General features: G+C 45.7%; 1 protein-coding gene across 2 annotated transcripts in view; it reads left to right on the plus strand.

The window, feature by feature from the left end:
- The window catches only part of PTPRB (protein tyrosine phosphatase receptor type B), a 113,307-nt gene that overhangs the window by 88,593 nt on the left and 6,931 nt on the right, over positions 1-17,783 (plus strand). For both annotated transcript variants that reach the window (XM_080811991.1, XM_080811992.1), the window contains exons 22-32: positions 2,928-3,034; positions 6,014-6,113; positions 6,901-6,984; positions 7,088-7,105; positions 7,219-7,300; positions 7,909-7,999; positions 8,674-8,750; positions 10,419-10,553; positions 11,510-11,632; positions 11,821-11,984; positions 13,733-13,868. In XM_080811991.1, the coding sequence (XP_080668117.1) occupies positions 2,928-3,034; positions 6,014-6,113; positions 6,901-6,984; positions 7,088-7,105; positions 7,219-7,300; positions 7,909-7,999; positions 8,674-8,750; positions 10,419-10,553; positions 11,510-11,632; positions 11,821-11,984; positions 13,733-13,868 (1,117 nt within the window). The remainder of the gene's footprint in view (positions 1-2,927; positions 3,035-6,013; positions 6,114-6,900; positions 6,985-7,087; positions 7,106-7,218; positions 7,301-7,908; positions 8,000-8,673; positions 8,751-10,418; positions 10,554-11,509; positions 11,633-11,820; positions 11,985-13,732; positions 13,869-17,783) is intronic.

Here is a 17,783-nt window from a genome sequence, read left to right on the forward strand (position 1 = left end):
TATAGGTTTCTGATTCTGGACCCATATAAAGTTGAAATCATTACTGTCATACATCTGTTTATTAAAGTAATCATATATATATGTACACACACACACACACACACAGAAGGCATCTGTAAAATATAGGCAGAAATGTTGAAGAACATGATGGTAAACAAATGCCATTAACGTTCAAAAGGCTTCTTGAAGGAGGTAGCATTTTAGCTGAGCACTAAAAAGTAAGGAAGGATTTGAAAATATGAAGAGAGGGACAAAAGGAGATTCAAGGTGGAGGGAAGAATGGGAGTCAAAGTGCAGAAATACACAGACTGTTCAGAGAAGAGCAAGTAGTCTAGTCTCAAATTGTGGGGAGAGCAGGAAAGGAGGTAGCAGGGAAGACAAGCCCAGGAAGATAGGGGGATCTGGAAGATCTGGGACAGAATCGGGCCGGGGGCTAAATGCTGAGATAGGGAAGTGGTGGTGCTGTCCCTTTTTGGAAAGGGGTTAAGAGCAGAGTTCCTATTAATCCCATTAAGTTTAAGGAACTCTGCTAGATCATTATCTCCTTTCGGAGCTACTAAGTCATTATCTTCTCTACTTGGTCGTTATCTCCTTTCTGGGTTCCTAACATTATTCATCTGGATCCCCTTGGTGTTTTGGGTTTTGCACCTAGAATTTCAGAGCAGAACATGTCAAGGTTGTTACATCCAAGGCTTTTAATTTACAAATGAGGAAACAGAGGCATAAAAAACTTTAGGGGCCATTCATCTACTCAGGAACAGAGTGCTAGCTAGACCTCAGACCCTCTGCTTCCTAGCGTGGGCCCTTTTTCCCATCCCTCCCACAGAAGTCAGAGCTGTTAAACTAAAACTAAGCCGAGAGGAAATAAGAAAGAAATCTGGATGAGGATTCAGAAAATACAGAGTTTGGTTTTCTTGCACCAGCTTTTTCTCTGATCTTGAGCAAGACACGGAATCTCTCCAAGCTTCAGGTTCCAAATCTCTGAAGTTATATCCTAAGCTCCCTTGTTACAGGGGAGATGTTGGAGATGCTCGAGTGGGACCATGTTTGTGAAAGTCCTTCCACACTTACAAATCATTACACCAATATAAGAAACGCTTTCCAGCAGAGAGACTCGTTTCAATTCCCAAAAGTACAATGCATTAGCAGCCCACACCAACTCCTCACCTTCCCACTGAACATAAGCTGACTGCTTCTTACCCTTCAGGGACAGCTCACGATACTTCCACCAACAGCCTGGTATTCCTGGAAGTACAACTTCTGACTGGAAAGTAGCTTTTAGAGATGGAAATTATAGATGTGGCTGATCAATATCGTCCTGCTCATTTTATAAGACGGCAGCTGGACGTGGGCGTGAGTTGGAAGGAAGGGTTCGCCCCAGCCTGATACAATTTTGGCATTCTTACGGGTCATGCCCAGAAACTTCTGGGTTAAACAAGTCTAGATTTTTTTTTTTTTTAAAGGAAAAAGTGACTTCTGTTCCCTTTCATAGGATTTAAATTAACACTGGGGAAGTTTCCCCATATAAATCAAGCCTGATAGTCTCAGCAAACCTATGTTTGAAAAGAGAAAGAACTCAAGAGCTGGCCTGAGCCAGTTTTTTTTTTTTTTTCTTCTCTGAGGCAGTCTTTCACTTAGTGCAGGAATGCTCTCCCACAGCTTCTGTGAGAGCTCCTTCTCCCTCAGCCTCCGCTTAAATACCGTCAGTGACTGGGAGCTCACTACCTAATGCTGCAGCTTATACTCTAGATGTTACAAAATGACTTTATGTTCCCAAACTACACCTCTCTGTGACCTTTCAGCCTACTGGGCTCCACTCTACCTTCAAGAAGAAAAATAATGAGGTCTGTTTCCTCTTCTGCATGGAAATTCCTTAAATCTGAAGTCAGACCTCATGTTCCACTAAGTCTTTTCTGTCGTCATCCTGTTTAAAATCACCTCAAGTGATCTCAAACTCTTCCTAAGATATGTCCCCAGAAACTGAGGGCAGGCCCCCAGACTGGCCTTACTGACCCAGCAAATATGAGATCAAGGTTCTCAGATAGGGAAAATAGACTTTTCATCCAGGCTGAAGTTACACGTTTATCTTTTCGCAGCTGCATCTTGCTGGCGTTTTGAATTTCGGGCCAGCTGATCTCCAGGCACCATCCCACACGGACATGTGGATGGCCCCCTCAGCAGCTCTCCTGTCCAGGTGACTGGAAGAGCTCCAAATGTCCACTGGAGAGTTCTAAATCAACGTCTCAGTGTCACTGTAAACTCAGCACAGGCCAAGCAGAGCTCTTCCTTTGCCCCCGGTTAGCTCCCGATCTCCATCAGTGATGCCATTATTCTCTCAAGTGGCCTGAGCTCAAATTTTATGCCCATCCTGAATTCCTCCCTTCTCCTCTTCAGGATGGGCCCCACCTAGTCCTTCCTGTCAATACTTGCCCACTGTGGTTCCCTCTGCTGGAACACGGACGTGGCTGCCTCCCTCACTTTCCTCTGATTTCTTATTCAGGAGCCCGCCCCTGACCATGCTGAATGGGGCAGTTCCCCACGCCCATGCCCATTGCTATCCATTTCTCTTACTCTGCTCTTTTCTTTTTCTGCTACATATTACCATCTGGCGTATTAAAGTTGTGTAAATGTTATTTAACTTCTAATCCCAGAGAATGTAGCCTCTGGGATGGTAGGGACTTTGCTGTGTCCCTTGCAGTACCCTCTGATCCTAGAACAGGGACCAACACATAGTAGGCGCTCAGTAAACATTGGATGAACAAATGAATAAATGTGTGAATGAACCGGATAGATCTGATTCCATAATTCTTGTCCTGCCTAGCACACATACGGACCAGGTGCCCACCCTATGGCTCCTGGAACCCATTTTCTGGTCAGCTTTACTGTGGTCGGCCGCTTGCACTTAAATAAATCGGTTTTCCTTTCAGAATCAGCATTCGGGCTTTTACGCAGCTGTTTGATGAGGACCTGAAGGAATTCACGAAGCCGCTCTATTCTGACACATTTTTCTCTTTGCCTATCACCACTGAGTCAGGTAAGGCTAGCCTCCCCATCTACCTGCCTAGTCTCCAACTGTCGTGTCACTTACAAGGGCCTCCAGTAGAGAGATCTGGTGACGTGGCTGATGGCAAGGGGAACATGCATTTTTCACTTGGAATTTAATCTTTATGGGATCATGGATGACGTGGAGTCAAGAAATTGCTCCTACTTCTAAAGGAGAATGGGCTAAGTGGCCATTAATCTTGACAAGAAGATAGAAGTATCAGATTTTTTTAAATTAAAAATGAAGTTTTTGAAAATAATGGGTGAAAAACATTCAAATTGGGAGCTTGCACAGGCCAAAATGTAAATACAAAAGGCTTTCAGTCATAGGTGGGAATGTATCAATCCACAAACATAGAAATGCATGGAAAAAAAAGACTAGAAGAAAAAACCCCGAAGTATTCACGATGAGGGGGGCCTGGCGGGCTCAGCCAATGGAGCGCACGACTCTTGATCTCAGGGTCCTGAGCTCAACCCACACTGGGTGTAGAGCCTACTCGAAAAAGGGATTAACAATGACTATCTCCAAGTAGTGGGATTATAGGTGATACTTTTTTCTTTTTGCTTATTATACGTTGCTTTTACACCATAAAAAAATGTTAACTTAAAAGCCTTTACATAAATTTACAAAAGAAACTTCTCTAGCCCGAGGAATAGCAGTAGTTAATATTTATTACATGAAATAGTTTATCCAGTGAAGACATGAAATACTTTATCCGATCTTCACTCTAACCTTCTGAGGTAGAGACTATCACCATCCTCCATTTGAAAGGTGAAGAAGACCTGGGACACCAAGAGGTTTAAGTAACTTGCCCAGGATAGTAGAGCTGAATTCTGGCATTTTCTGCTGGAACTCTTAACCTCTGTACAGCATTGCCTCAGAATACTCCCCTCACGCTGAGAATAGCGTCATGTGTCAGCACATTGTTCCTTGACCGGCTTCGGTCCCAGCCTTTCCCAAGAGCCAGGGTTCTACAATGCTTGGTCTCAGGAAGTTCTTCTTTATAGCTAAAACAGTCTCTCATGCTGCATGACAAAAGATGACTCAGCCTCACAAACACTCCCATCTATTTATGCCAAATATAGGGATAATCTCCCACTTTTCAAACCAAAAAGGGATCAGAACACAGTTAAGAGGATTTAGATGTGTTGGCTTATAATTTAATGTTAAGCAGGAGCATTGTAAACACAATTCTTTCCTATTTAGAAAACAACAAAAATTGCGTGCAGTTCAGCAAAGGCAGGTAGTAAACATATACCCAAAAAAGTATATTAACCATGTTAAAAGAAAAATGATCGTGGTGATTTAATGAGGCTTGAAAAGCAACACTGAATAAACAAATCCAAGGGCTTAAAGTGCAAGTTCAACAATGGGCTACTCCATAGACCTAAATGGAAGAACTAAACGATACAACTTTTAAAAGAAAACGTAGGAGGGAAACTCTGTGACCTTGGATTAGGAAATGATTTTCTCGATACGACAGCAATAGCACATGCAACAGAAGGGGAGAAAAGCCAGATGAATGGGACTTGATCAAAATTTGTGCTTCAAAGGAGACCATGGGGGAACTATTTGCAAATTAATATCTGATAAGGATTGTGTGTCCCCCATACGTAAAGAACTGTTACTTTACAGCTCAATAATGCAAAGTCAAGTAACAAAGGATGTGAGTAGACGTTTCACTGGAGAAGATACACACATGGCCAATAAGCACATGACAAGATGCTGAACATCATTAGTCATTAGGGGAAATGAAGATGGAACCCACAGTAAGACACCACTTCACACCCCCTTGAATAGCTGTGATCGAAAGACAATGACCAGTGTTAGCAAGGATATGGAGACATTGGAACCCTCCTACATTGCTTGTGAGAATGTAAAATGGTTTAGTTGCTTGGGAAAACATTTCTGCAGTTCCTCAAAATGTTAAACCTAGAGTTACCATCTATCTAAATCAGCAACTCCACTCCTAATTTTATACCTAAGAGAAATGAAAACATGTGCCCACACAGAAACTTCCACACGGACGTTCTTAGCCGCATTGTTCATAATAACCCCAAATGGAGATAACCCAAATGTCCATCAGTGGATGAATGGACAAACAGTATGTGATCTATTCCGTACAAGGAGCTATTTATTATTCATCTATAAAAAAGAATTGAAATACTGAGACATGCTACAACATGGATGAACTTTGTAAACATTACGCTGAGTGAAAGAAGCCAGAGATAAAAGACCACGTATTTCTGATTCAATTTATACAAAAGGTCCAGAATAGGCAAATCTATGAAGACAAAGTAGATTCATGGTTGCCAGGGGCTGGGAAAGAATGGAGAAGGACAGCTAAGAGGTACAGGGTTTCTTTTGAGGGGTGGTGACAATATTACAAAATTGAATGTGGTTGTGTTTGTAAAACTCTGTACCAAAAATCACCAAATTATACAATTTAAATGGGTGAATTGAGTGGTATGTGAATTATATTTCAATAAAGCTGTTTTAAAAATAAGCTACTCTTACTTATTTACAAACTCCAAGAGGTAGTGTCATACTAGATAATAAAATGAAATTTCCTTAAAATAGCTCTCCGTCACTCACTGGACTTGCCCAAGTCCCTGATGCTATTATATGTGTTTCATTCAAATGAAATACCATTTTGATTTTGGTGGCAAGATCTGCTGGCCTTTGTCTCAAGCACCCTAAACCTTACCTACAAGCCCCAGTGAGCATAAAATCCCTTCATAGGCAGAACGCCATTAACTTCAAAAGTGTAAGGACGGACCTGTGGTTACAGTGTCCCCTCTTCCTGTCTGCGTGCCCCTACCAGCAGATAGTAAAGACCTCAGCGTGGGCGTCGTTCAGATTTTTCTGTAATAACGTTCCTAGGGAGATAAGGTTTCAGCAGTTCTCCTCCTGGTTCTTTAGCACTGATTTTCCTGCCTGGGTTTGCTATTTCCTTCTGGATTCTTGTAGAGCCCTTATTTGGAGTTATCGAAGGTGTGAGTGCTGGTCTGTTCTTAATTGGCATGCTGGTGGCCGTGGTCGCCTTATTCATCTGCAGACAGAAAGCCAGGTAAGTACAAAGATTCCTTTACCGATTGGGCTCCCAACTTTGAAGACACAATTGAAAATGCCCTTGCCTGAAAATTAAGAAGGGAAGGCAATTTCATTTCTCCAGGTTAAATCACCTTTGTTTCTCAAGAGAAACAAGTCAGACCCTCCAACCATGACTGGCTTTTTTCAGCCTCGCTACATTCCCCATTGATGAATTTTGCCCTCTCCAAATGACTGAGGGGGGCCATCTGTAGCTTCATTTGAATGTGAAATAACTCCTTTTGCTCAAGAAGATGGAGATGTCTGTGAATTGTGCACTCAAGTGCTTTTCTGAAAAATGCTGAGAAGTATGGTTGACATCACCATCTCATGGTCATGTTTGCCATGCTAATTTAAGAAGGGACCGAAAAGAACCAAATAGCATGTGGCCCCAAAGCCACGCCCCCTCCTCTTAGGGAATTTATTTGGCACATTGTCCTCCCTCTTGCAGTCATGTCTTGCATCTAAGGTTTACCGGGGGTTTTTTTAAGGAAAGTTTTATTGAGAGTGTGGGAAGTGATTATGACCTGTAGCCAAAAACCAGAAGACAAATCTCCAGCTATTGCAGAGATCCGTTTCTGAGTGGGAAAGATCTATTTCTTCTTTATGTTCTTCCTCCCCTCAAAGAGACGTTGGCTGAGTGTAAATCTACATGAATACTGAAAAATCCATATTTGCACAGACATGCACAGCCTCACCATAAATGGAAAAATTTGTTTAAGTCAGGTTTCGTAATCAGAATATAAATCCTCTCCCTTATGTCGCAGCCATGGTCGAGAAAGGCCCTCTGCCCGCCTGAGCATTCGCCGGGATCGACCATTATCTGTCCACTTGAACCTGGGCCAGAAAGGGTGAGCACCACGTTTTCCTTCACGTAAATGTATTGAAAGATGAGCTGATTGTCTTATGTGAGATTTGCTAACGAGATCTTTCTTCTTTTGGCGTCCTTCACAGTAACCGGAAAACATCTTGGTAAGAGCGAGAACTCATTACTGTATTATCTGCTTTTGAAATACAACTTGGACTGGGTATGGCAGTGTCCCTTTTCATCAGTAATTTTTTTTCTATTGTATTTTTAACTATAGCCCAATAAAAGTAAGTCAGTTTGAAGGGCACTTCATGAAGCTGCAGGCTGACTCCAACTACCTTCTGTCCAAGGAGTACGAGGTACGACTCAGACTCAGGGATGCCTTAGCTGTTCTAGTCTCTAGCAGAACTTCCCTCCCCACCTCTCCTGTGGAGGCACAGGCTGATCGGGCTGAAGAGTTCAGATGACGTGTAGGATCTCAGCTGAGCGCTCTTTTATGTCTGAATCCGTTCCCTGCGGGATATGCCACCTCGTCTCAGAGGCCAGTCTGCTCTCCAGAAGAGCAAAGCTGGGAAAGTCCTACTTGGATAAGATGTTAAGAAAGAATGAAAAAAACCTTGAATGTAAACCTAATTCTGTCAGTTATTTAACCTGGCATTTGGCTTGACTGGGAGACAAGGTGGTATGGTGACAAGTGTCCACGCTTGGGATTCGATTCCCAGCTTTGCTACCTGTGTGACCTGGGGCAAGTGAGTTATCTGGTCTGAGCCTCATCTGTAAAATGGAGGGGAGAATACCTCCTCTGAGGCTGTTGGGGGGATCAGAGCGAATGCACGTCCAATATGAGGCATTCCGTAAGCAGTCGCTACTGTGACATATTCTTAGATTGTTATGTATCTCAAGGACTGTATGATTGCCTTATTTGATTTCATATTCTCCATTTGCAAACTTCTTTTGGACCTAATAGGACTTGAAAGACGTGGGTCGAAACCAACCATGTGACATTGCACTCTTGCCGGAGAACAGAGGGAAAAATCGATATAACAATATATTGCCCTGTGAGTTTGTGTTGAAATTTGTAATACTGTCTTCCTCTAGCCATTTCTTCTCTTTCCCAGAAATAAAATGGGGCTAAAGAAATGTGATATAGCTGGACATGGAAGAGCTGAGGCTCTGAATGCCTTTTAAAAGGAATGTTATCGCTCTTCCCTCCCGTGGGGTAACAACGAGCTTGAATTCTGGTTAGGAGACACCTCTCATGCTGTTGACAGTTCATCATGTGGTCTAACGTCTCCTCAGAGGCTTAGGAGCTGTCACAGGGTTAGTAGCCAAGGCCAATGTGGGTCTCTTTATAAAGTCCCCAGTTAGGGATTATTGTATATTTTTACTCTCCTGACCTGATCAGGGGAAGCAATGGAAGATAGTTGTTCTGGATTGTTCGATCAGGCTACAAAAGGGAGCTGGCCGCTCCATCGAGCAAATGGTATAGCGCTATGAAGGAAAGCACGGAGGGGGCCTCAAAGAGCATTTGGCTTCTTTGTTTGCCCAGTGTGACCTGGGCAAGCCAGTTATCCTATCCAAACTTCATCTGCAAAATGGAGAGGAGACTACCTCCCCGTGGGGTGTTTTGGGGCCCAGCGCTAATGCACATCAAATACCAAGCATTCCATCAATGACAGGAAAATCCTTCCAGGACCCAGTGACAAATGTCTCTCAATCAACTTCCTTCCAGATGATGCCTCTCGAGTGAAGCTGTCCAATGTCGATGATGACCCATGCTCAGACTACATCAACGCCAGCTACATCCCTGTAAGTGAACCATTAACCCACCGTCTGGGGTAAAGCTTTGATGGGTGGTGAGCCTAAAGACACCTTTCCTCCCACGTGCTCCCACTGTTTCAGGTCTGGAAGCATACTGATTTTAGAAAACCATGTCTGATTGCCATAAAACCCAGAATGTGCAATTCCATCCCCGCCAGGGCCCATTTTCACAATGGCTATAGTGAGACAGGATTGAGCCCAGGCTGCACAGTGAAAGGTGGTTTTTTCTCTCTGCAGCCCTTAGCTAAGATTAGAGCTCCCTAAGGAAGCTCCATTGCTCACGCTGCCTAGCGAGCGGAACTGATTCGATGTTATTTGGAATTTTGAAAACCAAAGACATGACTCAAAGGCGGTGTCAAGCCTTTGGGCTCAGATTCTGGGCTAGATCCTGCCAGCTTCCTATAGCGCGCTACAGTGGAGAAGGCTTTAAGGCCAGAGAGCTCCAGCTTTGAATGTCCTCCTTGTCCCTCACTGACTCTGTGACCTTGGGCAAGTTTTGTCACCCTTTGGGGCCTCTATTTTCTTATCCAAAAAATGGGGATGATATTTACCTCAAATAGTCATTCATTCACTCAGTAAACGATATCTAGTTAAGTAATAACTAGACGGTCAGAGATGCCTCAGCAGGGGCGGGGTATCAGGAAAGGACGAGGTGACACCATGGGAAACAGGCTGGAGAGATGTCTTCTCCAGCACTAACACACATCTGCACCACGTGGGATCTTGTTCAAATGCAGATTCTGATTCAGCGGGGCTGGGGAGGACCGGGATTCTGCCTTCCTCACAAGCTCCTAGGTCATTGCGGTGCTGCTGGTCTGAGGACCTCCCTCCGAGGAGCAAGAGGGTAGGGCTGCTAGGGGAGTTTCTGGGAGGAGACCCCCAGCGTCCAGCAGGGCGGAGAATAAAGGAAGGCTCAGCAGAGCAGGCAATGTGCTAAGATGTGGAGGATAAAGATGGCCTGGCCAGATGAGATGCAAGGTTTGGGTGGGCGGGCGTGGGGGTGGCAGAGGTGACACAATGCAGGGGCCCTGAAGAGAGGCAAGGAGAGAAGGAACTTCAGCTCAGAGCTGCGAGTCATTCTGTCTTGCCGGGGTGCAGAATAAGTGGGCGAAAATAGCCTACTCCTAGAGTTGTGGTTCAGATTAAGTAAGATCTGTGAAAGTCCTGACCCACGGCATGTTATGGGTAGATGCTCGATAACCCGTGGTTTCCCTTCCCTGAACTTTCCCTTGCACCATGTCTCTTACCAGCACTCTAATGTCCATTATCCAAAATGACGAAAACTCTTCTGCGTTGAATAGGGGAAGAGCCTGAGGAAGTCAGTCCCTCAGAGTCTACACACACACACACACACACACACACACACACACACACACCCAGCAAGAGTGAAGCATTCTCTAGATTATTGCTGAGTCCCCTATTGCCATTTAGAATAGACCCAGCCTAATAAGTGGGAAGTTGGTTCTTAACAATAGTGCAGTGTTCCTGCCTTTGTCCTTCCCGCTCCCAAGCCTTGACACTTGGGTTAGTATCTTCTTCTCCAGTCGCAGATCTGGCAAAGACCTGTATATCATCTAATCTGCGGAGATAACCCTCTGTTTATAGTTCTGACGAGGCCCATTGTTTCTGCCTCTCCCTATTGTAAATTCATCACAGGGCAACAACTTCAGAAGAGAATACATTGCTACTCAGGGACCTCTTCCTGGCACCAAGGATGACTTCTGGAAGATGGCGTGGGAACAGAATGTTCACAACATCGTCATGGTGACCCAGTGTGTGGAGAAGGGCCGAGTGAGTAAACCGTCTTCCTGCCTTCCGAAGCTGTCCTAGTGCCACCACCAGGGTGGAATCCTACCCCACCGTCCGAAGCGAAACCCCACAGAAGCCAAGGAGGGTCACGTGGGAATGTCGCTCGTGAATTAAGCCACTCGGTTATGAGAGGCTTACATGGGTGATGCCCACTGCTGATTCAGAGTCTGAAGTTTCAATCAGACTGGGATCATCAAAAGTGCTCACGAGGCGGGAAGACCAAGTGGCCCTTGTCTGTTCCATCCTTTGGTGTATGGCTTGCCAGAGGCACTGGTCCTGCCCCTACTTGTAGGAAAGAAGCCGACTCTAGGCTGTGTCTGCAAACCCGAAGTGAAATAGTTCTCTGGACAAATCAAGCAAACCTTGTATACGGCACTCCCAATCCTGTACCTCGTCTGGTTATTTGGAGGATTAAAAAAGCGATGACATATAAAATGCCCAGTATCTGTGGTCATAATTCTCTCTCCTGGCTTCCTACATGTAAGTTGGAGCCCAGCTAAATGTTCTGACATTTCAGAGATCCCGTGGCATGTGGCCCTCGGTCCAGGTTAGGACAATGATATTAAATATAAACCAAAAGGGGCCAGGAAGACTTGGCCTTCCTCTGCCCAGCTAGACCTTTCTTCAGAAAGAACCACTGGAACATACGGGTTATAAGAGGTGGGACTGAGATGCTGAGGAATCAACAAAAAGCTCAGGCGTTGGAAGTCCGTACCCCAGAGAGGGAGGTGAATCCAGAGATCCCGGCTTGGCTCTCCCTCGCAGCAGCCGGCTGGCTGGGTGCGGAGCCTGAGCACACTGAGGTGGAGCCCGGGGCCGATGCTCTAGCAGGTGACCCCAGATTCCAGGTCGGGAAGACATTTCGAGGAGGAAACGTCCAGGTTCATAGGAGAGTCACGTGTCCGGACTCATGTCTTTTCCCCTCTGCCTTCCTGTAGGTGAAGTGTGACCATTACTGGCCAGCAGACCAGGATTCCCTCTACTACGGGGACCTCATCCTGCAGATGCTCTCGGAGTCGGTGCTACCTGAGTGGACCATCCGGGAATTTAGGATATGCAGCGTATGTTTGTCTGTTTGAGGTCGCTAAACGCCCCAGCTTGGAGGGCGGCCGGACACCTCTGACTCCCCCTCCTAGCTGCCTCCTACCACCCGTAGTTTCAGCTCCCGGGAACTGCTGCTTGGTACCCGTGGTCCGACCGGAAGGTTGGCCTCGGCTCCTTCCCCTGATCCTCGTCTCTGTTCTTACAGGAGGAACAGCTCGATGCGCACAGACTCATCCGCCACTTTCACTACACGGTGTGGCCAGACCACGGGGTCCCAGAGACCACCCAGTCCCTGATCCAGTTTGTCAGAACCGTCCGGGACTACATCAGCAGGAGCCCCGGCGCCGGGCCCACCGTCGTGCACTGCAGGTACTGGACGACGAGGAGCCAGTCACAGGGGCGGGCTGGAGGGTGTGTCTGCGCCAACCAGCCTGCCGGGAGATACTGTTAGGCCCTCTTCTCTCTTCTTCTTTGCTTTTTTCACCTTCCACGCGTCTCTCACCCTCACTCTCAGCCCTCTTTCTCTCCCCCTTGCTCTTTTTGCTACTGTACAAAATGCAGAGTCCCTACGTGCATGGCTCCCCATGCAAGTTCCCAGAAACCGCGCTCGCGCTCTCTGAGAACCTGCGTGTTCTCGCCTCTTGCTGTTCTTAGAAACCGCGCTCGCGCTCTCTGAGAACCTGCGTGTTCTCGCCTCTTGCTGTTCTTACTCCTTGGAGTGGCCTAAGCTCTCTCCTCCACCCAGATAAGCCCTAAGCATCCTTCCGGATCTCTGCTCCAGACCTCCCTTTCTGGTCCAGTAGCACTTGCCATCTGTAGCCCCCAGTTTTGCTCTTAAATTTCCCTTCTCTCCTGACTTCTCTTTGCTTTAGACTGCATGTCCATAAAATCAGCCTAACAAGCAATCCCTCTCTCTTCGTCTCCGGGGAGCCTGGTGTTTAGCTAATTAATGTTTGCAGCAATACTTTGATAGCTGTAGTCGAATGGCACTCAGAAATAAAGAGCACGGAGTTGCTCCGGTAAGAGAAATGTCAGATGCCCTCGTTTTCTCCCAATCAGCCCAGCACCCTAGGAGCCTGCCTTTTATGTGTCACTGGAACCCTGATGCTTTTAATGGGAATGCGAGGCACGTAAGAGGGCTTTCTGAGGAGTGGCCCTAGCGTTTCTGCTCATAACCCTGGAGAACTGTTCTCCTTTACCTTATACGTCTGTGCATCACAAATCCCTAGGCTATACAGTCCCCTTGGGAGGCGATTCAGCCATCCCTGCCGATGCTGAAGGTGTTCGCACTCTCGGATCCAACAGTTCTGCTTCTAGACCTCCACCCTAGAGAAATCCCCACACTTGTACACAAGGAGGCTCACCACCACATAGTCTTTCTAAGAGGGTAACTAAAAATGATCTCATTATTGGGGCACCGGGGTGGCTTGATCTGCTAAGTGTCGACCCTTGGTTTCCACTGGGGTCAGGATCTCGGGGCATGAGATCAAACCCTGCATCGTCTCTGTGCTCAGCTTGGAGGCTGCTTGAGATTCGCTCTCTCCCTCTCCCTCTGCCCCTCCTCCTGCTCCCTCTCTCTCTGTCTCAAGTAAGTAAATCTTTTTTAACAATCATCTCCTTGTCTATCAGTAGAGACTAGATCAGCTGGGAATGGATTGGCAGCGGCATGTGAACTCTAGAGAAGCTAAAAGAAAGTGGATCTGCCTGTAACGACAGGGATAGATCTCAAACACTACACTGAGTAAAAAAAAAAAAAAGTCAGCAAAAGGATATATAAAATATGTGACCATTTCAGTCCATCTTTGAACCCCGTAAAATGAATATATTGTTTATGGCTTTACATGTAAGCAGGAAAAGTATACAACATGCATGGAAATGACACACGCTAGAGGCACAGCAGCACTTATCCCTGGTGGTGTGGGGGAGGTGGAGGAAGGAAGGAGAAAGAGATGAAACCTGGGGCTTTTCTTTAAGAGAGCTCATTGAGAGAAAGAAGGATTCCTATATTCTCCTGTAATTTGGGAGGGAAAAGAAAGACGGTCCTGGAGTCTAGGGATGCTGTCCTGAAATGCCTATTTAATGGAAAAGTCTCAGTCTTCCTTTGTTATCTCTCCTAGTGCCGGTGTGGGTAGGACTGGAACCTTCATCGCGTTGGATCGAATCCTCCAGCAGTTGGACTCCAAAGACTCCGTGGACATTTACGGAGCCGTGAACGACCTAAGACTTCACAGGGTTCACATGGTCCAGACTGAGGTGAGAGTTACAGGCTGAAGGACACCAGCCACCCTCCCTGTCTTTCTCCCCCGAAATGTCCCAAGCTTTCGTCTGACAAGGGTAAAGAACTATGACTCATTAGGAAGAGAAAGAAAACTGAATATAGGCCTTCTGTAGGACCTGTTATTTTAAAACAGATTTCGGTGACCTTGAGGTACCTGGTGTACCCTTCCCTCTACTGAGTTGGTTGCCCATCTTCTTTAGGTGGGTAGGAGACAAGATGGATAATTTTTAAATCAATGTGTGGTGCGTGGGGGAAGGGCCAGGCCAGTCCATCTTAAAGATCATTTTAAGACAGGCTGGTGTGGGGCACCTGGGTGGCTCAGTTGGTTAAGCGACTGCCTTTGGCTCAGGTCATGATCCCAGGGTCCTGGAATCGAGCCCCGTGTTGGGCTCCCTGCTCAGTGGGGAGCCTGCTTCTCTCTCTCCCTCTGCTGCCCTGCCTGCTTGTGCTCTCTCGTTCTCTCTGACAAATAAATAAATAACATCTTTTTTTAAAAAAAAAAAAAAAAGACGGGCTGGTGTGTGAGCACACTACAGTGCACCTACCTGCACACCCATCTCTGGAGACCCCAGGCAAGTGCACACTGGTTCTAAAGGATAAAACGCTTCATTGGTCCTTTGACATTTGCAAGACATTTTTAAACACGTTATTTCATTAAATTCGTAAAAACCAAAGAAGAGAGGTAGCATTTTCCATTTCCGGGCTACAGAACTGAGGCACAGAGGCCAAAGGCCTTTGCACAGCTCTGAAGTGGCCAAGCTGGGGCTTGAACCTGTTTGAGAGAATCCTAAGCCCTTAGCCCCAAAGCCTTAGGGTTGGGTCTGTGCCTCCACACAGGCCAAGCCTGTTGCTCCCCCACATAGTTGCCTTACAAGACTCAAGGTCTCTTACCCTGGTGTTTGCCAAGTAACTCTGCAAAGTTCTCTATGCATTGGGGAAAAAAAAAGAAATTCCCATGGTCGAAAAGGTGAACAACCCTACTGAAAAACCCATATCCTCTTACTGTTACAGTACGCAGGAAAACTGGGGAGGTGATCTGTTCCACAAAACAGGGACATCTGGCAGCAAAGGTGCCCCGTGAGCTTTGCTGAACCCACTGTTCCCCAAACGACCTTGACCACTGGATTCTTTTCTTGTGCAGCACATATTAATATCCTGCCGATCTCATATTCTCTAACACGTTTGGAAAAATACTGGCATCATGGCTTCCTGTAGGCAGTGGCCACACCTGGGACCCTCGGTCACCACCATTGTCCTGGGCTGGGAGTACTTTCCTTATAACCATGACTATACTATACTTCTCATATTTTACTATGGAATTTTTTTAGTACCTAAAACTAGGGAAAGTGGTATAGTGAATTTCCATACACCTAAACACCAGCTCCTACAACTATCAGTATTCTGTGTTTTTTTTTTTTTCATCTAAATCCCATATACACTATTCCCTTACCTCACGACCTTATTGGAAAATTTTAAAGCAAATCCTCCTTATCAAACCATTTAATCCTTCAATGCTGTGTATGCAGAAATTTTACAGATAAGGACTCTTTAAAGATTGTGACCAGAACACTATTATCACACCTAACAGTTTTAACCATAATCCCTTAATATCATCTCACATCCAGGCAGTGTTTAAATATCCCTAATTATTTCAAAATTACTTTTTACACTTAATTTCCATAGAATCCAAACAAAGTCCACACTGCATTTGGTCGAAGTCTCTTTTAAATTTCTTTGAAATTTATAGACACCCTCCCCTGTTTTCCAAGCTATTTATTTGTTAAAGACCCCAACTCATTTGTTCCATAGATTTTTCCCACATCCTGGATTTGACTGCTTTTCCATGGCATTAATATCTTCCTCTATTCCCTGCGATTTTTGTCAGTAGGTCATTAGATCTAGAGGTTCCCTTAAACTCAGGTTACTTTACGGTGCTAAGTACTTCCTGTTGCATCACGTCAGGGGAGCACTTCCTGTTTGAGTCTCTTTTACGCTGATGAAATTGACAATGACCATCCACTGTAAATTTCCCGTTAGCCTTTCCCTTAAACAGCTTCCCCAGCTGTTGACCCGAAGACAGCTGTCTAGCTTTGTCATTTCATATGGGGATGCAGAGTTTATATCCCGGTATCATAATTGCTATCCTTCATCTTTCTCCACAAGACTGCCAGTTCCCAGAGGGTAGGAATTTGTTTTCCTTCTCTCCATTTGCAATTTTTTTTCACCTGTTAAATGAATGAACAAATAGCCTACGATTATGTTGCTAAAAAGTCAAGATCAGTGTTTCATTATATATTGTCATATTTACAAACTCAAACCATATTTAATTTGTAATTTGGGGAAGGGGAGATTATCACATTGTAGGTGGTCTTGTGGAATGTGTGCGTGCGTGTGTGTGTGTTATGGTCGGGGGCATCTTGGGTCGTGTGTTATTTGCATACAACTGCCCAGAACTCCGGAGATGCCCTGAAGCAAAGAGCAGGCACTCTTATTATAAATACCACTGGCGGGGCGCCTGGGTGGCTCAGTGGGTTAAGGCCGCTGCCTTCGGCTCAGGTCATGATCCCGGCGTCCTGGGATCGAGCCCCGCATCGGGCTCTCTGCTCAGCGGGGAGCCTGCTTCCTCCCTTCTCTCTCTGCCTGCCTCTCTGCCTACTTGTGATCTGTCTGTCAAATAAATGAATAAAATCTTTAAAAAACAAACAAATAAATAAATAAATAAATACCACTGGCAGGCTTCCGGCGCCAGGGTATCCCAATGTGCCATAGCTCTTCCTCCTTCTTGGATCTGTCTCCTTCTTTCCACCATTCCCTTCTCCTTCTCCTCCTAACCTCTGAGGATTCTATGCTGTTGTTCCTCAGCTTACCTTTCTAATGTTTGAGTTCCCCAGGGTTCTGTGCTGAAGATGCTGCTCTTTCTTCCCTCGACCTTCATCCTTTCTCATGTCCCATGGCTTGAAGAACCACATCCGTGCTCCTGTTTCCCAAATCTCATTCTCCTTTTCCAGCAATGACCTAAGTACCTGCCTACCAAACAGTTCCACCTGGAAGCCTTACAGTTGTCTCAAACTCAAAAAAACTCAAAATTGAACTCATTATCGGTCTTTAAACAAACAATAACAAAGAAAGCCCCCCTCCCCCTCTTGCTCCTTCCAGTTTCAATAATGGGGTTGCCACCCCCTTGCCCCCCATCTGTTTGCCCCAACTAGGATTCTGACTTCTCTTCCCAGGGCTCCCACATTCAAGCAGTCACAGAGTCCTGTCTGTTGTACCTGCCACCTTTCTCTTCCTTCTAGTCTCTCACGCAACCGCCACTGGCCTCGCTCAACTGTTTGTCAGTTCTCACTGGGGCCTTCTGTGGTAACCTCCCCTGCCCCCAGCCCCTATACTAACAAGTCTGTCACCATAGCCATCAACAGTGCTTTTGCTGGCTGTGTCAGCTCCTTGCATCAAACCCTTGGCAAGCTCTCCATTGCATTAAAATGAGGTTCAAACTGTCATCCTTGTTGTAAACAGGTCTCTTCATAACCAGGCCCCCAACTTGCTTCTCCGGTTTCATATCATAACACCCCCCGCCCATTGTTTTAGGGTCTGCCAAAATTAAGGAAGGTGTCCCTTCAGAGGTCAAAATCAACTTTGATTCTTTTGATCATAATGAAATAAATATTATGGGAAGAGATGTTTGGTCTCTTCTTTTTTTTTTTTTTTCCTCAAATGAAATCCCAGACAATATTCAGATATCATCTGTCCTGTTTTAACTCCTTGCCCACAGTGGGCTTCTTCTGGTCTTGGAAGCCCTGGCCCCAGCGCAGGTCTGACTTGTTTGGTGCTGGGAGTGAGGGCATAAAGGTATGATCTACCCCTGAACCAAAGGAAGAAAAAAGGAAAGA

The sequence above is a fragment of the Martes martes genome (assembly GCF_963455335.1).
Source record: "Martes martes genome assembly, chromosome: 8".
In the NCBI taxonomy this organism is placed as follows: Eukaryota; Metazoa; Chordata; class Mammalia; order Carnivora; family Mustelidae; genus Martes; species Martes martes.